This window comes from Lampetra planeri, chromosome 25 (genome assembly GCF_965212315.1).
Source record: "Lampetra planeri chromosome 25, kcLamPlan1.2.h2, whole genome shotgun sequence".
In the NCBI taxonomy this organism is placed as follows: domain Eukaryota; kingdom Metazoa; phylum Chordata; class Hyperoartia; order Petromyzontiformes; family Petromyzontidae; genus Lampetra; species Lampetra planeri.
Genome location: NC_136131.1, coordinates 12,269,126 through 12,290,884, shown reverse-complemented (window position 1 = coordinate 12,290,884; position 21,759 = coordinate 12,269,126). Strand labels below are relative to the sequence as shown.

Sequence of the window (21,759 nt, the reverse complement as noted above, 5' to 3'; positions counted from 1 at the left end):
GATACTCCACAGTATTTGACTATAAGGCCGACGAATGAATGCATCTATGCGTACCGATGCTACATCGCAGGATCGTGAGAGATGGAGACGACTTTGGGGACGCCTTCATCCAGCAGTGGATTAAGCATGGCTGATAATAATGACACTTACCAAAATACCCTTTGTGCCTTTCTCCCAACATGTAAGTGAGCTGTTACATCACAGTGACGTTCCTCATGTCCACAGATGGGCATGAAAGTAATTATTACTCTGATCGACAAACTTAAATCGTGGATTAATGGAGATAACAGGATGAATCCTAAGCATGATAACGATGTTGATCATTAACCATGTAACATTTCATCTCCCACAGTAAGGCATGTTTACCTTATTTCGCACCGTACGCAGACTACCATGGTAATCGGAGGACAACAAGCTAAACACAATAAGCAGTTTTAAAGAAATGACCTTTCAATCTAGGTGTAAAAGTGCACAGCTCCAGTGGCTTGCTAATATCGAAAGGAAGAGCGTTCCAGACGGCCACAATGACGTGTCACAATTAGGCGTTCAGAGTCCAATCTTTTTCGTCTCCTTTTAACTCTCTCATTTGTATTGTCTTTTTGTTCTATCTCGTTTGTACAATTTAGTTTACTTCATTACACTAAACGTAACCTCATATGCGTATAATACAAATAAATGCATAATTGATTCTTACATTCAGGTGTGGACAACAAGACTGTTTTTGTCAGATATTTGCCGAAAATGTGCCAGTGCCAACGCTGCCAACATTGTGGAAAACGTGCAAGGTTGTGTGCCGAGAAAGTTTCGTCAAGATGGGGATCTCGTCTCGGGGTCTCTGATTCACACATTGCTGCATGTTCCCTGTTGGACAATTTTCTCTTTATTTTTTACAAACACGTCACTCGTCGTCATCCGCAATGAAACACATTTGCCAAGTTGGTGCATTTCAGTCACTTTTTCTATACAGCATTCGGTGCTTGCCCAGTAACATTAATTGATTAACTGATCGCATTAAATGTAATTATCTATCAGTTCCTTGTCTAACTGACAACTTGTGTGTTAAGCAAGCAATATAGCTTGCAACGTTATAATGATTCGAAGAATTGCGACAGGCTTATGTTAACTCACCTACAGTTGAACTTTGAAGTGATCTTTTTACTTACTGGGGGTGTTGCAAAGCATAAAAACAATGCAATAATAATAAAAATACAATTACAAATTTGCATGAAACGGATATCGCCATTTGGTAATTATCTTACACTAAAAATGTATGTCGTATCGTGTTTGGAAAAATTATATTGTGGTAGTTCCTTACAAGATGGAAATTCCTTCTGGGACTCAACTTTGTTTAAACACCATTTCACGCGTGCCCCGAAGAGCGGTCAGGGGCCAGAAACAGGTTCACTTTGATTCACGAAATTCTTCTTTCTACAACGTAACTTTGTCACGAAACTTGTACCGAACGCTGGCATGCTTTTACAGTGGCAAGCAATGTCTTGCGTACGTACATGTCGATGGTGAATTTAGAATGCAGCTGTAGTATTTCAGTTGATCGGAGTGTTCATCTTATCCGTTGCAAAACAGAAAGTTTAGAAATGTAGCGCTGCAATTCTTTTTCCGGGGAAATTTCATGAAATGTTTTAACCGTCTTATTCAACCGAACATTGTGAAATTTAAGTCGTAGAAATGTACTTCTGTATAATACAGTCATCCCTGAAAATATATGTGGATTATTTAAGAAATGATTTAAATATCTCTTAACGTTTAAATAATGTGCTAGAAGAACAACCAGTGTTTTTTTCAATACAGCTTTTCAAACAATGGTCAAAATTTGATGTGACATTCACCCTTAGAGCAGATAAGCTCTGTTTTTAAGGTTAATCTTAAAATTGTATTATGTATGTAAAATAAATTATATCGCCACTAAGCAGAGTGAGTTGAAGTGGCAGACCCAGGATCTTTCTGCTATCGCTCGACACTGATTTTGGTCAGGGCCGAGAATGGAACTCAGGTCACTGTTCTGATAGCGCATTTCGCTAGCCACCGTGTCACCACTCTGCACGTGTACTGTAGATTGTTTTTTTTCCTTCAAAAATTCGAATCGCATCTGACATTGATTAGTTCGACAAAATATAAAGGATGTGTACAATGTCATCCTTTTGGCGGGTGATCGTTTCTATGGAAGGACCTGTCTACGTGTTTATTATATGGCTTTTACGAATCACTTTTATTTTAATAAATATCCTATAGCAGTATTTGTATTAAATAAGCGAATTATAAGCCCATTAAATGGATGTATCGTATCCTAAATATCGTACAATCCATATTGTGGTCCTGTCTCGTAGTGGTTTCACAGGGTCTTGTTTAAGGCTTCTCCTCTGCAGTGGTGGAACACGTGCTGTGTGTGTCCACGTGCTGTGTGTGTCCACGTGCTGTGTGTGTCCACGTGCTGTGTGTGTCCACGTGCTGTGTGTGTCCACGTGCTGTGTGTGTCCACGTGCTGTGTGTGTCCACGTGCTGTGTGTGTCCACGCGTGTGTTAGTGGCACACCAACGTGGAACGCAGCGTATTCTGGATTGATGCAGTGGAGATATTCAAATGTTACAGGACATTTTTGGCGAGTCAGTTTTGCAAGGTGCATGCCTGCAATGCCTTGCTCCTGCCACTGCTGGAGGAAGGGTATTTTAGCCAACTCTTCCATACTGGCCAAATATCACGGGGGCGGCAGAGTACCTCCGCTTTCCTCCACCACGTGACTTCCAGGTCATCTACAGTAAGTGGGTTTGCTTTTCAACTGCCATGCAGGGCCATGGAATGAAACTGCCGCTGTTTGGATTGCAAGTCCAGACTGGTTGTCTTTGTTCAATTGCAGTACATTACAGTCATATCTCTTTTTAATTTTCATTGTAAAATTGTGGTGTTAAAATAAGGTACATGTATTATGCAAAGTTACTGTATTCCATGTCCTGTTCACCAATTTACGTTCAATGTCCGCTTTTTTTTTCAAATACTGGACTCTAGCTTCCTCTTAGCTTGGCATCGACATGCGCTACTTGAACTCGAGTGTACAATTGAAGCAACTGTTGGTTACGAGTGGCACTGCTCCACATTTGTTAACTTTAATATGTTCGGCATTAACTGGAGTATGGATTGTGGGTGTTTGAAAGTGTCCATTTTTATTGTGTGGCCCCAACCAGCTTAAAGTCATCACAGTTAGACATAAACACGTTTTGAACTTCCTCTTGGCTTCACACTGCATCGCCTATGGCCGGTGCCATCTCAAAATGCACAAAAAGTTCCGACCATATTGTGACTTAGAGCTTTCGTGACTGCAGGAATACATATTCTATGCCACGTGGCTTTACCGAAAGACCCATAGAATACATATTGTGACACCTAATTTCTTAATACACTCAACTGCACACATTGTCTTGTGCACAAGTGTTCGCACGCAGCCACACACACAAACAGAAGTCGACCACAGATGCTGACATGGTGTGGGAGAGGCCTTCCCCCACCAGTGGATTGACAAAGGGCTGTAAAATTAAAGACATTTATTTAAATTTATATATGGGCCAGTTTTGTAACTTCAGTAAAAAAAAAACCCTGCGAACCTCATACATATTGCAGCACATATGGTTTGTACTTTTTAAGATAATTACACAATATGGCTTATTTATGGAATAAGTATAAATTGTTTGATACGGATGCATGCAGCGAGATGCTGACACCAAGCAGAGATGTGGAGACGTGTGCTGGAAAGCTCTTGTGGAGCAAAGCGTGGAGACATCCTGTTGCACAACACCTGGTACAACGCAAAAAAATATTCGGAGAACTGCACTGCACAACTGCAAAAACCCTACGCGCTCGTATAACTCGAACTTATTATGTCCTTAATTCTAGATTTGAAGTTTTCGTGACTGCAAGGATTCATACTCTTAGGTTTTTTCGGTAAAGTTACGTAGGTTAAAATAAATAATAAAAGTAAAAAGTAATAGCAATAATAATAGAAATAAAATTATAAAGCACGACGTTTCGGAGGCAACACAAGTCTCCGTCATCAGGTGGGACCGTCACAGCTAGATTTATAATGTCCTCCAAGACACCATTGTGTCGAGATTCTCAATGTAGGCAGAGCAGCGCTGCAGCAAGTCTGTTCTCGGAGTGTAAACAATTGGGCATATTCTCTCCCCCGCAGAGAGCGTGGCGTAAGGTCCACGGAGCGCTCTACTCGGGCAGCAGCTGCGGCGTCGCTCGCCTCGAGCTGCTCGAGGGAAAGGACGCCGCCGAGCGGCACAGCCGCAGCAAGGAGAAGAAGATCATCAAGATGAGCGACTGCGTGAGCATCAAGCGCAACGAGGAGCTCGGCGCCCCGCGCGACTGCCTCGTCCTGCGCCTGGAGACCACGGCCAAGGAGTTTTACCTGGCGGCCGAGAGAGCGGACTTTGACGATTGGTTCTGCCAGCTCTGTCAGATCGCCTTCCCGGTGAGTGCCCGTTCGACTAGGTATCATCGCAGTGAATTTGCTTCAGCGCCACTTTTCCCAAACTCCAATCCTCACGAAACACCATGGTCTACTGTTCCGTGATTACTAATTGTTTTCCGCTTGGGTACAAATTAATTCTGAGCGCACAGCTGCACATGTCTCACGGTTGCTAAACGCGTCATGCTTGACGTAGAGAGTGCAAATGTATATTAAATTGGGGATCGTGTGTGCATGTGTACGTGCTTACCAACCATCGGGTATGTATGCTGAACTTCTTTCGCACCGTACATAGCCAAGCATACTAATCGGAGGTGCAGGGGAAGGACAACAAACTAAACACAAAAAGCAGTTCTAAGAAAATGAGTTTCCAATCTAGATTTCAAAGTGCATAGCTCCAGTGGCTTCTTAATATCGGAAGGAAGAGCGTTCCAGACGGCCGCAGACACGCATCTGAAAGCGCGGGGTGCAGTGACCGTCTTTATTCGATGGCGAGTCAAAAAGCCGCTGCTGCTGCGAGGATGACGGAAGTTCACGTAACGGTTTAATCCCCTTGACGACACCATCGCACACTGCATGGCTACGTGCAGTGACTTCATTTGTGTTTGAACGGAGGAGGTTGGTTAACATGAAGAGGCAGAGTGGTGGGTAGCAAGCTGTTTGGGATCCTGGTTTAGAGAATTACCATTGAATAAAAAAAGGTTGTTAATATCCTTGAAGTAAACATTATAAAACATTCAGAATGTACATGGTGGTTTCAAATATTTGTGTGAACTGTTTTAAATGCAGATTTCTGGTGTACACCCACTCACAGCCACGAGGCACTGCTCACAGGCCTTGCACCTGTTTGTGCCGTGAACAATCTTAGGTGATGTTTTTATTTAAATCACAGTTTCTGATCACAGGTTCGAAAGTTCACATTGCTGAGCAACCCACATTAAACAGCGTTATTGACGATTGAATACATAAGAGTTAATACGTTTTTTTTAATTGTGCAAGATTATTCTACGAACTTAAGTTGAAAGGAGACGATGGGAGGGTATTCCCAACTTGAGCAGTGTGAGGAAAGAGATCTGTTTTGACCTGCAGTGGGATGGGTTGAACCCCTAGTCTTCCTTTGAGCAAACGTGTCCATTGTTGTCCCATACGACTTTGTTACACACATTCACCAACCCACACTGACTAGCATGGTGAAGTATGGTCAAATAATCCCCATGAACCTCGTGACTTCGTGGGGAGGATTAACAAAGGGCTGTACGTGTATAACATCAAACACTGTACATGGGATTTTTTAGTATTAAAAACATCTTCAAATGTAATAACGACCTTCCTTTGTTTGGCCTGTGAGACCTCAGCATACGGTGTCAAAATAACTGCTCCCAAAATAGCAGAAGCAGCCACCACAACCTACTTGTTGCTTCCGGTTCACCCTAACGCACGCCACAGACACAGACTTGAGAACAACCTACACCCCCCCCCCATACTTATCTCTTTGTACAGACCACTTCCCAGAAAACCCTTCTGCACTCACCATAAATGAGTGGGAAGCACCCCACGGTTCATGCAGTTGTCCATTATGATGTCCGTACAAAAAACGTCTCCAAAGCTACGCGCAGACTCCCACGCTCAGTGATGACTTCGCGTGTGAGGGCAGTGTTGCTCTCTAACACAGTCTGTGTGCGGGCGCAGTTTTTTAAAGGATAGTGACAACTGCAGTTATTGTCTTTAGAACAGTGGGTAGGTTGAGTTATTATTTTAGGTTCGGTTATAGATATGCATTCATGGTATGCACTGTTCAACAAAGTTGTAAAAAAAAAACCGACCACAGCGTGCCAAGCGATTTCCTGCTCAAATGCACATTGAAGCTGTTCTCATCTCCCGTTTACAGCGCTTAGCCAGTGGTGGAAATTCCACGTTCTAATGGCGGTGGCGATTCTTTGCATGGGACAACCACTGTTGACTCCCCCACAAAGTGATACTCCTTTTTATCGACCCCAGAGAGATGATGGGTTGAGTCAACCTCTCACCAGGATTTGCACTTTTGGAACCTTTCCAGTTTCTACCGCTGACGCAGCTGTCTGCCTCTCCCCAGCGTGTGCACACTCAATATCGCCACGAGTGGTGGCTCGTGCTTTGAGTGAGGCTGCGGGGAGAATGGAGATTGAAGGAGCGCTGCCGCTTGTCGTCTGGCTCCTGTCTGGAGTTGGGGGCATGAGGAAAGGAGTGAAGGAAACAGCAGCTGTTTTGTACCGAGGAAGATGTTTGGTTAAAATCGAACAACAGCAGGGACGTTACTGGTTTGTTGCTGAAGTAGCGATGTGAATACTTGCTGAGAGATACGACGGGGAATGCGAGCAACGTCGAATTGGGGTTAAAGCGCTTCTGACCTCTCAGTGCTTACTTCGGTAAACAGCACAAACTGCTATTTTTATTCATAATGCGGGAAGACTGGTGCTGACCTTTGTTATGTGGTGAGATGTTATCTGTCTCGCCTGCTACACAGTAGGTCGGGGGTTTGATCCCGACCCTGATATCTGTTGTGTATTATAGAGGCTGCATATTCTCTCTCCCTGTGGCTGTGTCCATATTTCTCCCCCGGGTCCTTTGGGTTCGCCCTCCATATTTAGAAACACGATAAGCTAACTTGTATAAGCGATCACGTGTGGCCAGGTTGCCTCTGAAAACTCGGTAATAGCTCGGTGTGCTTTACCTGGTGAAGCACAAGTTTAATTTCGCAGTGAAAACAATGGTGCAAGTTTCTTAAATCCCTCCCCGCCTCTGTCCACTCAGCAGTGTAAATGGCTACACCACATTCCATCAATTGGCAGGTCGCGTGCAATGGAGTAAAATGTGGGTACGGCCACCCGTTCCAACATGTCAATGTGGCTTCAGTTTCATTTATTAGGTGTAGCCCTGTGAGCCATTCGGCTCTTGAATCGGGTGCAACCGCAACAAACACAACACTAAAACATGAACAAGAAAACTACCGTAAGCCAAATGCCCTTCATAGTTTGCTCCAGTGGAGGCCCTTCCGTTTGCAGCGACAATCGCAAGCACCTGCAGGGCTGCACCTTTACCTGTCTCACCGCAGGTGTCGAGGCACACACCTGGACGGGCGTTTGGCACAGAGCAACTGACGTCACGCCTCACGCCCTCTGGCTGGTTGGAGGCGTTTCGGTGAATCTCTGGCAAATCTCCTGTGAATTCAGGATAGATAAAGATTTGAATAGGGAGGTTCCGGGCTTTGCTGATTCACGCCAAATTTTACTTTCACACCTTGTCAAAGTATGTGAACGTCGCCCTGAATGTATGTCGACACAGTGCACTGCCTGTTTAAAACAAGAGGCCTTGACGAGTATGATCATTTGGTGTTCATTGAAATTGTCAGCTCACTGTGTTTGATAGTGTTATGGTGGTGTTTGCCTCTGCCGTTGTATTACTAAGTTTTATCAATATCGACTGCACATCTTTGCAAATTGTACACACTGCGATAGAGTAGCCGGTGCGCAGCGGCCAACGATGCGCGCTGTGAACCCGGCGACCTGAGTTCGATCCCCAACCTCGGCGGCGAACGTGGGCGGCACCGAGTGACATGCGGATCAGACCTGGGCCCCCCCCCCACCCATCCCCACTCGTGTTTAGCAACTTGCAGTGACCAGTGTGGTGAAGTGTGGTCAAACAACTCTCATGACGATGGTGGAATGACAAAAGGGCTGGATATGATTGTGACTATCTTGTCCTCGTTATACTTGATATCGAGACGTTTACAGAGCAACACACGGCATGGGTCTTTGTAACTGAGGCTGGTACAGTATTTACCAACCTACCATGCCTATCCGCCCACTCATAACCCAAATGTCCCAGCGAGATTGGCCACTTTCTGCTGCATGCCGCTGGTGTATTCGTGCATTGCGCGCGGTCCAAACCTGCCCCGTTCTGTGCACTGCGGTTTCATCAGCCGAGGAGTTGGCTCGGTACGCGTTCCTTCCCCTCCCGTCCCACACGTGCCTGCCCGTCCCACACGTGCCTGCCCGAACCAGTTTGGGGAGCAGCTCTTGCCTCTCCAAGCACTCCATGCTGAAAGTTGTGGCTATTGTACAGGGTGGTCCAGATGTCTTGTAACCCCCCCCCCCAATATCGTTATCCCAAACCTTTATAAAAAAAATTAAGTAAGGTTTATTTTTAAAAGAAATTCTTCTACTTTCGTGTGGCTGCTGATGTAGATGCAGAGCCACAACTCCACATTCAGGTGGTAGAGCCAGACAACCGCGTCTGGAGCAGCAGAGTGTGTCTCTGTGATGATGCCTCCTTCGTTTTTGTGGTTCGGGCATTGCGCCCTCAAGGGGTCAATTAATTGGGGCCAATTAATTGGGGGCCACAAGACATCTGGACCACCCTGTACATTGGGGTGGGGAGAAGGTGGGTGGGGGTGTTGAGGCATCTGCGTTCGGGTGGCAGGAATCGCTTGTCCCTATCTCAGATCTGTCACAGCCCTCGTGTTGAATTGTAGGAAACTGGAAACTGTTTTGAGAGAGCTAATCTGGCCGGGAAGTACACGTGGGGTTTTTCTACAGTGGGGTAGGTGGCAGCCCGACTCGGCCCGCCGTACAGACTGCCTGCAAATGTTGAAGGGGGCTCGGGAGATGATGCACAAATCGGCCGCGCTTGCGGTAAGCGATGAGTGTCGCAGCCTTTCCTCGTACACACAGAGCGTGAAAGATCGGAGACTGTGCGGCATACGAAAGCAAATCGCGTCGTTACTAATTTTCTAAATTTGCTTAACATCGACTCCGTCGTGACCCCGTTAAGCAAGATCACGCTAGATGCTGTGAGCTGACTTGCGCTTTCAGCGTTGCGTACAAATTCGGGGTGCTTTCTAGATGTAATCAATGAAGGGTTTTTTGTGGTGAAGAAATAAGCTGTTGCACAGAAATCGTTACTTAAAGCAAACACAACTCCCACTCATGCAATACATGTAGAGTTTGGTTGATCGCCGGTTGATAGCATACCTACAGTCAAGCCTTCGCACCCACTGCATGCAGAGATAAACACAGCATGTTCGCTCGCTGTTTTGTACTTCGAATGTGTGCTAACTTGTATTTTTTTCCATCCTTTCTCCTGGGCGTAATCTTTCACATTGTTGTCTAGATTGTTTTGAATTTTATATATTCAAGCATATCGTTTTACCATGGGAGCTCACGTTGTTATAGGTACAGGGTACCAAAGCAATGTGTTTGCTCCCCATATTCACCCATCCTCCCTGACCAGCATGGCCAAAATCCTCCACAATCCACTTCGCATGGGAAGGCCCTCATCCAGCAGTGGATGGACAAAGGGGTGTACATATATACACATGTAGGTAAACGGGTGGTAAAGGCAAAGGTGCAGGCGTGAAACAACTTGCTCTTGCCACTGCTGGCGGAGATCCATCCACTGGAGGGAGCTCTCCAGCACACCTCGGATAACTTGGCCGATTTTGCCACATCGGCCAGACGGCGTGGAAGAGATCGGGGTCCCCACACTTTACCCCACAGAACATACCGATTGGACCAACTGTGGTTCATAGTGCTGGGTAGACAAGGGGAGGGGGGGATGGGGGGGTGGGGGGAGTAGAGGGGAGAGGTGCTGAGGAGGAGGGGATGCGGCACTCCGGAAGCTTGACCACCATTTAAACTGCTTCACCCTTTTTGTTTATTCAGCAGAATGTGCTGGGTTCATCTGCCCGTGTGTTGTATATTTCACGTGTGCGCCACCTTAATGTGCCCTACCTTAATACGCATCGCTTCCTTTCTTGTTTTCCTCTCCATCTGTCCATGAGCAGCAGGCGGCTTCAGGATATGGATCATTGGATAATGGCCTTGGCTCTAAGCCCCTGGAGATGGAGGAGAACAGCATCTATTCTTCTGCTGACGAAGGTAAACAGATGTTTTAGTTTACTTAATTTCTCCTTCAGAATCGCCGTAGGGTTCACTCAAGCCACTTTAAAGGGTATTTAAAACGTTCTTGGAAAAATGTGGAAAGTGTAGAGTATCTGCTAATATTTTGTGGATATTAATAACATTTCTAAAACATAGCAGGTGTGCATACATTTATGTAAGGTTTAAAAACGTATATATCTATGGGAACATTTGTGGATTCGGTGTAAGAAGACAATAGTGGAAACAACATGTCCATGCACACCCAATCACATTGATTTGTTTGTGGAAAATATAACAGCAACAACGTGAGGTCTTCTCAGGATATGGATTTCATTTATAGATCACTTAAATGGCTTATCTCAACCATTTCAGTGTACTGCTGCAGTTTAGCCAAGGGGCCCCAAGTGGCAGCAGTCCCTGTGTAGCAGGAGGTGGTAGCAGTCTCTGTGTAGCACGTGGTAGTTGCAGTCTCTGTGTAGCACGTGGTGGTAGCAGTCTCTGTGTAGCACGTGGTGGTAGCAGTCTCTGTGTAGCACGAGGTGGTAGCAGTCTCTGTGTAGCACGTGGTGGTAGCAGTCCCTGTGTAGCACGTGGTGGTAGCAGTCTCTGTGTAGCACGTGGTGGTAGCAGTCTCTGTGTAGCACGAGGTGGTAGCAGTCCCTGTGTAGCACGAGGTGGTAGCAGTCTCTGTGTAGCACGAGGTGGTAGCAGTCTCTGTGTAGCACGAGGTGGTAGCAGTCCCTGTGTAGCACGTGGTGGTAGCAGTCTCTGTGTAGCACGAGGTGGTAGCAGTCTCTGTGTAGCACGTGGTGGTAGCAGTCTCTGTGTAGCACGAGGTGGTAGCAGTCTCTGTGTAGCACGAGGTGGTAGCAGTCTCTGTGTAGCAGGAGGTGGTAGCAGTCTCTGTGTAGCACGAGGTGGTAGCAGTCTCTGTGTAGCACGTGGTGGTAGCAGTCTCTGTGTAGCACGTGGTGGTAGCAGTCTCTGTGTAGCACGAGGTGGTAGCAGTCTCTGTGTAGCACGTGGTGGTAGCAGTCTCTGTGTAGCAGGAGGTGGTAGCAGTCTCTGTGTAGCACGAGGTGGTAGCAGTCTCTGTGTAGCACGTGGTGGTAGCAGTCTCTGTGTAGCACGAGGTGGTAGCAGTCTCTGTGTAGCACGTGGTGGTAGCAGTCTCTGTGTAGCAGGAGGTGGTAGCAGTCTCTGTGTAGCACGAGGTGGTAGCAGTCTCTGTGTAGCACGAGGTGGTAGCAGTCCCTGTGTAGCACGTGGTGGTAGCAGTCTCTGTGTAGCACGTGGTGGTAGCAGTCCCTGTGTAGCACGTGGTGGTAGCAGTCTCTGTGTAGCACGAGGTGGTAGCAGTCCCTGTGTAGCACGTGGTGGTAGCAGTCTCTGTGTAGCACGTGGTAGTTGCAGTCTCTGTGTAGCAGGAGGTGGTAGCAGTCTCTGTGTAGCACGTGGTGGTAGCAGACTCTGTGTAGCAGGAGGTGGTAGCAGTCTCTGTGTAGCACGAGGTGGTAGCAGTCTCTGTGTAGCAGGAGGTGGTAGCAGTCTCTGTGTAGCACGAGGTGGTAGCAGTCTCTGTGTAGCACGTGGTGGTAGCAGTCTCTGTGTAGCAGGAGGTGGTAGCAGTCTCTGTGTAGCACGTGGTGGTAGCAGTCTCTGTGTAGCAGGAGGTGGTAGCAGTCTCTGTGTAGCACGTGGTGGTAGCAGTCTCTGTGTAGCACGTGGTGGTAGCAGTCTCTGTGTAGCAGGAGGTGGTAGCAGTCTCTGTGTAGCACGAGGTGGTAGCAGACTCTGTGTAGCACGTGGTGGTAGCAGTCTCTGTGTAGCACGTGGTGGTAGCAGTCTCTGTGTAGCAGGAGGTGGTAGCAGTCTCTGTGTAGCACGTGGTGGTAGCAGTCTCTGTGTAGCAGGAGGTGGTAGCAGTCCCTGTGTAGCACGTGGTCGTAGCAGTCTCTGTGTAGCACGTGGTGGTAGCAGTCTCTGTGTAGCACGTGGTGGTAGCAGACTCTGTGTAGCACGTGGTGGTAGCAGTCTCTGTGTAGCACGTGGTGGTAGCAGTCTCTGTGTAGCACGTGGTGGTAGCAGACTCTGTGTAGCACGTGGTGGTAGCAGTCTCTGTGTAGCACGTGGTGGTAGCAGTCTCTGTGTAGCACGTGGTGGTAGCAGTCTCTGTGTAGCACGAGGTGGTGGCAGCACCTGCATGGTCCCATGTTGTAGCTGCTCACCGCGAGCTATTGATGCCCTGATAGTGGCATTGTCTTTGTGCTGTCTGCCTCTTGCCGTCCTCTGGTCTAACACTGGTTGAGACCAGGCCCTAAAGAAGGCTGTCTCTGGTGTAGACCAATCAGTTCCAAAGACAATGCCATATATTACCAGATAATGTTTTTTTTTGCATGTTCACCGCAAGTATCGTGTGTGCTTAATGCAGACATGATTCCTTGCGAAAGGTGTCTGTTTGGTGTTTGAACATCTTCACACAACTGTTTTGTTGCCAGAAAGGGTAAAACCTGTTCTTATACTTGGGCATTAGTTTGTCAGTCGGGGGCGCGATGCTTCTTTGTGGCTTTTTTCAATCTGGTAATATGCGAATCTGGCCCGTGACGCCAGCACGTGTAGCCGGCTCTTTCACGAATAACGTCACGGGGATCTTTGACAGAAACCGTGAAGGAGACGGCGCGTGCTTTGTGGGTTAATGCTCCGGCAGTATTTACCAGGGTGGTCACTGGGCACAAACAGGGAACCTCCGCAACGAGCGGCAAACATGCCACCGCTCGGTCATATCACCACACCAAGCCAAGGAAAGACAATTGATCATCAAATCAATCGGACTGTCACTCACAATATTGGCATTCTGACATTAAAAGCTATCTGATGTTTTAATGTAAATATGGCCACACACAGCAGACTATCTCTGTGCCATCAACCTTCGTGGGTTTTTCTGTCTTATCGACAGCAAGGCGCTGCACGTCGGCACTGTATCAGCTGGTTCTATATGCGTGTGGATTGAAGGAGAGGCTGGCTGTGTGCTCTAAGGCGGCATTGATGTCAAAGAATATAAACAAGATTGTTCCAATGTCTGAAAAGCCACACGTGGAACACGCTTTAGGCTTTGTAGATGTCATACGATCTCTCAGCAGGTTTAAATCCCAGTGCTCTCCTTAGAGCATTGCCCTTCTGCTCGCCTTCGCTTGAGGGCGCTGCAAGAGCACACAGTGACCACCACGGGGCAGTGCTCTCACCCATCGTGAGCCCGGGTGGGTGGCTGGTGATGTGTTGTAGGTGGTGATGTGGTGGTGATGTGGTGGTGATGTGTTGTAGGTGGTGATGTGGTGGTAATGTGGTGGTGATGTGTTGTAGGTGGTGATGTGTTGTAGGTGGTGATGTGTTGTAGGTGGTGATGTGGTGGTGATGTGGTGGTGATGTGGTGGTGATGTGGTGGTGATGTGTTGTAGGTGGTGATGTGGTGGTAATGTGGTGGTGATGTGGTGGTGATGTGGTGGTGATGTGTTGTAGGTGGTGATGTGGTGGTGATGTGGTGGTGATGTGTTGTAGGTGGTGATGTGGTGGTGATGTGTTGTAGGTGGTGATGTGGTGGTGATGTGTTGTAGGTGGTGATGTGGTGGTGATGTGTTGTAGGTGGTGATGTGGTGGTAATGTGTTGTAGGTGGTGATGTGGTGGTAATGTGATGTAGGTGGTAATGTGGTGGTAATGTGTTGTAGGTGGTGATGTGGTGGTAATGTGTTGTAGGTGGTGATGTGGTGGTGATGTGTTGTAGGTGGTGATGTGGTGGTAATGTGTTGTAGGTGGTGATGTGGTGGTGATGTGTTGTAGGTGGTGATGTGGTGGTAATGTGATGTAGGTGGTAATGTGGTGGTAATGTGTTGTAGGTGGTGATGTGGTGGTGATGTGTTGTAGGTGGTGATGTGGTGGTGATGTGTTGTAGGTGGTGATGTGGTGGTGATGTGTTGTAGGTGGTGATGTGGTGGTGATGTGTTGTAGGTGGTAATGTGGTGGTGATGTGTTGTAGGTGGTGATGTGGTGGTAATGTGGTGGTAATGTGTTGTAGGTGGTGATGTGGTGGTGATGTGTTGTAGGTGGTGATGTGGTGGTGATGTGGTGGTGATGTGTTGTAGGTGGTGATGTGGTGGTGATGTGTTGTAGGTGGTGATGTGGTGGTGATGTGTTGTAGGTGGTGATGTGGTGGTGATGTGTTGTAGGTGGTGATGTGGTGGTGATGTGTTGTAGGTGGCAATGTGGTGGTGATGTGGTGGTAATGTGTTGTAGGTGGTAATGTGGTGGTGATGTGGTGGTAATGTGTTGTAGGTGGTGATGTGGTGGTGATGTGTTGTAGGTGGTAATGTGGTGGTGATGTGTTGTAGGTGGTGATGTGGTGGTGATGTGTTGTAGGTGGTGATGTGGTGGTGATGTGGTGGTGATGTGTTGTAGGTGGTGATGTGGTGGTGATGTGTTGTAGGTGGTGATGTGGTGGTGATGTGGTGGTGATGTGTTGTAGGTGGTGATGTGGTGGTAATGTGTTGTAGGTGGTGATGTGGTGGTGATGTGTTGTAGGTGGTGATGTGGTGGTGATGTGGTGGTGATGTGTTGTAGGTGGTAATGTGGTGGTGATGTGTTGTAGGTGGTAATGTGGTGGTGATGTGGTGGTGATGTGGTGGTGATGTGTTGTAGGTGGTGATGTGGTGGTGATGTGTTGTAGGTGGTAATGTGGTGGTGATGTGGTGGTGATGTGTTGTAGGTGGTAATGTGGTGGTAATGTGGTGGTGATGTGGTGGTGATGTGTTGTAGGTGGTGATGTGGTGGTGATGTGTTGTAGGTGGTAATGTGGTGGTGATGTGGTGGTGATGTGTTGTAGGTGGTAATGTGGTGGTGATGTGTTGTAGGTGGTGATGTGGTGGTGATGTGGTGGTGATGTGGTGTAGGTGGTAATGTGGTGGTGATGTGTTGTAGGTGGTGATGTGGTGGTGATGTGGTGTAGGTGGTGATGTGGTGGTGATGTGGTGTAGGTGGTAATGTGGTGGTGATGTGGTGGTGATGTGTTGTAGGTGGTAATGTGGTGGTGATGTGGTGGTGATGTGTTGTAGGTGGCAATGTGGTGGTAATGTGGTGGTGATGTGTTGTAGGTGGCAATGTGTTGTAGGTGGTGATGTTGTGGTGATGTGTTGTAGGTGGTGATGTGGTGGTGATGTGTTGTAGGTGGTGATGTGGTGGTGATGTGTTGTAGGTGGTGATGTGGTGGTGATGTGGTGGTGATGTGTTGTAGGTGGCAATGTGGTGGTAATGTGGTGGTGATGTGTTGTAGGTGGTGATGTGGTGGTGATGTGGTGGTGATGTGTTGTAGGTGGTGATGTGGTGGTGATGTGTTGTAGGTGGTGATGTGGTGGTGATGTGGTGGTGATGTGGTGGTGATGTGTTGTAGGTGGTGATGTGGTGGTGATGTGTTGTAGGTGGTGATGTGTTGTAGGTGGTGATGTGTTGTAGGTGGCAATGTGGTGGTGATGTGTTGTAGGTGGTGATGTGGTGGTGATGTGTTGTAGGTGGTGATGTGGTGGTGATGTGTTGTAGGTGGTGATGTGGTGGTGATGTGTTGTAGGTGGTGATGTGGTGGTGATGTGTTGTAGGTGGTAATGTGGTGGTGATGTGTTGTAGGTGGTGATGTGGTGGTGATGTGTTGTAGGTGGTGATGTGGTGGTGATGTGTTGTAGGTGGTGATGTGGTGGTGATGTGTTGTAGGTGGTGATGTGGTGGTGATGTGTTGTAGGTGGTGATGTGGTGGTGATGTGGTGGTGATGTGTTGTAGGTGGTGATGTGGTGGTGATGTGTTGTAGGTGGCAATGTGGTGGTAATGTGGTGGTGATGTGTTGTAGGTGGTGATGTGGTGGTGATGTGTTGTAGGTGGCAATGTGGTGGTAATGTGGTGGTGATGTGTTGTAGGTGGTGATGTGGTGGTGATGTGGTGGTGATGTGTTGTAGGTGGTGATGTGGTGGTGATGTGTTGTAGGTGGTGATGTGGTGGTGATGTGTTGTAGGTGGTGATGTGGTGGTGATGTGTTGTAGGTGGTGATGTGGTGGTGATGTGTTGTAGGTGGTGATGTGGTGGTGATGTGGTGGTGATGTGTTGTAGGTGGCAATGTGGTGGTAATGTGGTGGTGATGTGTTGTAGGTGGTGATGTGGTGGTGATGTGGTGGTGATGTGTTGTAGGTGGTGATGTGGTGGTGATGTGTTGTAGGTGGTGATGTGGTGGTGATGTGGTGGTGATGTGGTGGTGATGTGTTGTAGGTGGTGATGTGGTGGTGATGTGTTGTAGGTGGTGATGTGGTGGTGATGTGTTGTAGGTGGTGATGTGGTGGTGATGTGTTGTAGGTGGTGATGTGTTGTAGGTGGTGATGTGGTGGTGATGTGGTGGTAATGTGTTGTAGGTGGTAATGTGGTGGTAATGTGTTGTAGGTGGTGATGTGGTGGTGATGTGTTGTAGGTGGCAATGTGGTGGTAATGTGTTGTAGGTGGTGATGTGGTGGTGATGTGTTGTAGGTGGTAATGTGGTGGTAATGTGTTGTAGGTGGTGATGTGGTGGTGATGTGTTGTAGGTGGCAATGTGGTGGTAATGTGTTGTAGGTGGTGATGTGGTGGTGATGTGTTGTAGGTGGCAATGTGGTGGTGATGTGGTGGTGATGTGTTGTAGGTGGTGATGTGGTGGTGATGTGTTGTAGGTGGTGATGTGGTGGTGATGTGTTGTAGGTGGTGATGTGGTGGTAATGTGTTGTAGGTGGTGATGTGGTGGTGATGTGTTGTAGGTGGCAATGTGGTGGTAATGTGGTGGTGATGTGTTGTAGGTGGTGATGTGGTGGTGATGTGTTGTAGGTGGTGATGTGGTGGTGATGTGTTGTAGGTGGTAATGTGGTGGTAATGTGTTGTAGGTGGTGATGTGGTGGTGATGTGTTGTAGGTGGTGATGTGGTGGTAATGTGTTGTAGCGGAGGGAAAATTCACAATGCCTTACGTGATTCGTTATCTGATTGCGAACAAGGAAATCGAGCAGGGCCAACATTCGTGACAATTTCCCCAATTTTCTCGAGTCTGCATCTCGGTGTGTGTCTCCTTGTCAGTATGTGTCTCTGTGTCAGTGTGTGTCTCCTTGTGAGTGTGTGTCTCGAGACTACAGTGGAGTAATCCATGTATAGATACCCCAATAAAATAAGAGGAAGACGTTATAACAGCCGCATGATTTCAAAGCCTCTGCGTGTCATCCAACAGCCTCAATACCCTTGTAAAATATTTGACGCTCGCCTCTACAATATGGAGCCATCGCTTTTGCAAAATAAAATTACCTTTTGAGAAGCAAGAGTCATGATGCATCAGTGGGTTATCTATAAATGGATCGACCTGCGTGGTTCACTCATGCCGGCTGTTTGTCCGATCCCAACCCCAGAAGTTTGACTTGATTCTTTGAATTGAGTGGAATTTGTGAAAATTGCCATTGTTTTCCGTGAGGATTTGCCAAAGCGTGCCGTCCAATGGCTATGTTGAAATCGACACCAGAAATACCATTTATGTGGAAAAAGGTGCAGGAATCACGATTGAAATGAATGGGGCTTTTGTGAGCATAGCAAAGATGACGACAATAGTAATGAAGATGCCTTTCGGCAAAGATGGTGTAGAAGATGATAAAACACAAACTCAACACACACCTCACGGCAGCCTCTTTCATGCACACACAAACAAAGGACATATACACCAACACACACAAAACCTACCACATACACACCGCACACTCTAATGTACCTGTTTTACACACCACACACACAAAACGTACCACCTAGACACAGTGACACATGCCCAAACACGCCACACACACAAAACCTACCACCTAGACACAGTGACACATGCCCAAACACGCCACACACACAAAACCTACCACAAAGTCTCAGACGTGCACAAAACCACGCACACAACACCAATCCAAACCTGTTCACTTCCATGGAGTGTGGTTTGGTTGGCTCGCGTAGCTAACCGCACACCGTTCATTTGGCTCTACTTCCAATGGGCTTGCAGGCCAAACCTCCTTTGAGGCCTGATGTTTGCCGTCTCATGTACCTGGAAAACGTCTCGGCCCTCGCACACATGCGCACAGAAGCACGGACATATACTCCATCGTCGCGTAACAAAGGCTGGCAGATTCACGCTCGAAGGGAGGGAGAGGCAATGACGCGCGGCTCATTTCAACGTTCACAGTGGACGAGTTCTTGGTGGTGACCCAGAAGACGGACGCGTCGGAGCGGAGTAAGCTGCAGGGGAAGTACATCCTGAAGGTGAACCAGGAGAGGCTCGAGCTCATGGACCAGAACACGCGCCTTGTGCTGCAGTCCTGGGCCCTCGACTCCCTGCGCCGATACGGCAAGGACCAGGTGTGCCCCGCTCCCACCTTCACTGCCCTTCACGGAGTGGTTCACCCGCAGTTACCCTGGGTAACTGCGGGGGGGGGGGGGGCGGGGAAGATGGCCCGGAACAAAACAAAAACACACAATGCAAAGCGTGTACAAATGGGGCTGTAACAAAACATCCGTTAGCTACCCACGTAGAATAGGCGGTGACGACGTAGAACGCCATGAGCTGCGTTCTCGAGTCTTAATGTGGGTGAGAGCCACGAGGCTCGTCGTTTTACATTCTCGAGCACGTGGCGGTCAGAGGGCGGCCGCCTTGCTTGCGCTGGCTGACTGTGCAATTGTGAATTTAGAGATGTGCCAGAGGGCTTTGGAGTCACTTGTGGTTCTGCTGCCAGGGACGAGCACCCCCGGCCGCTGCTGTAAACGCAATTTTCTACAGTCTAAAATGTTGTTGTTGTTGTTGTTGTTAAAAAGTTAAAGAAAAAATCCATGTCTTCATCGAACCGCACTTGAGCTGTGCGAGGGAGCCGCAATCAGCTGGCGAGCTGCGGTTTGGCCACGCCTGGCATAGAATGTGCCCTGTCCCCTGGGTACTGACGGGTGAGGAGCAGCTATTCTACCAAAGTGCACTTAAAATGTGTGAATGAGCACCGTAAATCCACAACCTCGATGATCTGCCTATAGATGATAAAGAGGTGAACACCATTACACTGCCAAGCACACGGAGGCAACCGACTTGCAGCTCCACTGAGATCCACGGCTCGTCTGCGTCGGCCTTCTCCCACCTAGTCTCCATACTCGGTTTATTCTTTGTCGAGACGTGCAATGATTCTTTCCCGTCATGATTCCATTAATTGTTGTCTCTCCCCAGCACCTCCGATTAGCATGGTTGGCTATGTACGGTGCGAAAGAAGTTCAAAATATGTACATACAAAGAAAACAAATTAATTCCTGCTAAAGCACAATATGCTGTAATGTTTCGTTTGCAGAAAATGTTCACGTTCGAAGCTGGGCGCAGGTGCCAGACTGGACCGGGCAATTTCATTTTCGAGACGACCCAGGGAAAGGAAATATTCAATCTTATCGTCAATTTCATCAGCAAACTGCCACCAGGAAATCATGGTGGCAGCACCAACGTGGACTCGAGCGCAACTCACTTCTCGCGAGCGAACGCTTCGCCGGTGCGTCACGTGGAGGCCGATGAATTCCTGCACGCTGCTGGACCTGCGGCCGACGGGATGAAGCTCATGTCACTTAAACCCGAGGGAGCCATTCTGCTGCCCTACGGCGGAAAGCCTAACGGGGGCAAGATGTCACCCTTGAAGTTTCCCCCCTCTCCGAATTCGGAGCCCGTCTTTCCGAAGAAGAATTCAAAGCGGAATAGCGAGCCCGTCTATTCGGAGGTTTACGACGGTTGTCTGCTTGGCAAAAACCGTGTGCCGGCGATGCCAAACAGCCAGCCTCCCCGGGCAGAGCACATTTACGACGATCCTGAGTGCGCTGCTCGCAGCAGCGCTGCGAAGACCATCTACAGCACCATTCATTGCAAAGATGAGGTTCAGAAAGATGAGGCTGCGCCACGGCCGACCGCGCCAGTACCCCCTGCAAAGCCACATTTTCCGAAGCCAAATGATCGACCGATCAAAGTTCCGCTCTTGCCCAGTCGTCCGATCCCCGCGTCCGTAAATGTCGATGAGGATGTGTCAGCCCTCTACTGCAAGGTGAATAAGAAGCCTCCAGCGGTGGTGCGAGTGAGAAGCTGCGATGAGTTGACCTATCCCTCTGCTGCCCGTACAGAGGATTCCTTTGAAGAGAAAGTCATAACGTTTTAAACAAATTATGGAGTTGTCTTGATTAAATCTTTCATATATCCAAACGTGTTGGCCTGCTCAAAACGCGTGCCACATATGTCTTTGGCATTTGTCATTTACGTTGATGATGAATATAACCGCGAAGTTTGGTGTAAGATAATAATGTGCTCATTAATCGGATATTTTATTCAATTAATAAACTTCTATCTACTTTTTCTTTAATCCGCACCATAATCCATTTTGGTCGTTTTGCCAGCTAATATATTTTTGCATTTTTGATCAATAAAGTTTAATTGGTTGGGAAGTTAGTTTGATCCCTCATTGTAATTTAACTTTTTGTAATGACATTTTTAATGGTTTCATGTGGTGTAGATGTCTAAAATAAACATTCCATACAACCGTATGTTGACAAAAAAATTCAACACGAGCGTCATTAACACCGTGGCCTTAAAAATAAAATGTGTAATAGGCGATGTGTCGGGCACAATGGCTCTTCTTTATAGCAACCTATTTACAAATGTGAGTTTTTGTTATTTGTGCTTGTGCACCACTGCCAGCAGAGTGTTGCCAAATAACTGTATTTTGTAGAGGGTTGGACTAACATTTAAAAGATTGAACTGGAGGTTCATCATCATTGTGAATACAATTTCCAAACCCAGCTTTGTTCTCTCCATAGTCAATAGAATGAGAACTACATGGAGACAGCTCCACCACTTCTCACCCAGTGAGCCGTGGAGCACGTGGAGCACAGATATACAGATAGTAGTTCTTGACTCATCACGATCAACAATGACGTATCTTTACGAAACCCAGTTTAAAACATAAGTAACGTACATGCAATTTATACGAATTAAATAAAAAAAACATTTATGACTTAAACACTTCTCAACGATTCTCATCCTGTCTGAGCCTCTGTACATAATAACCCTCGCACACATTGAGCACCACACTAACCTACAAAGTTTAATATTTTGCCAGTTTACTTTCAAATTCCGTAGGCTGGCCTACATCCACAGTGCTGGGTTACACGCCCAGCTCGCTTATCCTCGCGTGCCGTAGTTTTTCCTGTGTGTGTGGTCGTATGTCCGTGCACAATAATGCTGTATGATTAATAGTGAAGAGAAAACGTTGACAATTTTTTTTT

The 21,759-nt window shown here is 47.5% G+C and overlaps 1 protein-coding gene across 2 annotated transcripts in view; it reads left to right on the top strand.

The window, feature by feature from the left end:
• Positions 1-21,494, top strand: part of LOC144727478 (docking protein 2-like) — a 35,478-nt gene extending 13,984 nt beyond the window's left edge. Inside the window, exons 1-5 of one of the 2 annotated variants that reach the window (XM_078606334.1) lie at positions 3,702-3,808; positions 4,199-4,486; positions 10,305-10,398; positions 18,653-18,825; positions 19,794-21,494. In XM_078606334.1, coding sequence (XP_078462460.1) covers positions 3,722-3,808; positions 4,199-4,486; positions 10,305-10,398; positions 18,653-18,825; positions 19,794-20,636 — 1,485 coding nt within the window. In that variant the 5' untranslated portion in view covers positions 3,702-3,721 and the 3' untranslated portion in view covers positions 20,637-21,494. Of the gene's footprint in view, positions 1-3,701; positions 3,809-4,198; positions 4,487-10,304; positions 10,399-18,652; positions 18,826-19,793 lie in introns of those variants that run through there. The other variant, XM_078606335.1, reaches the window with a different exon arrangement.
• Positions 21,495-21,759: the final 265 nt, after the last annotated feature.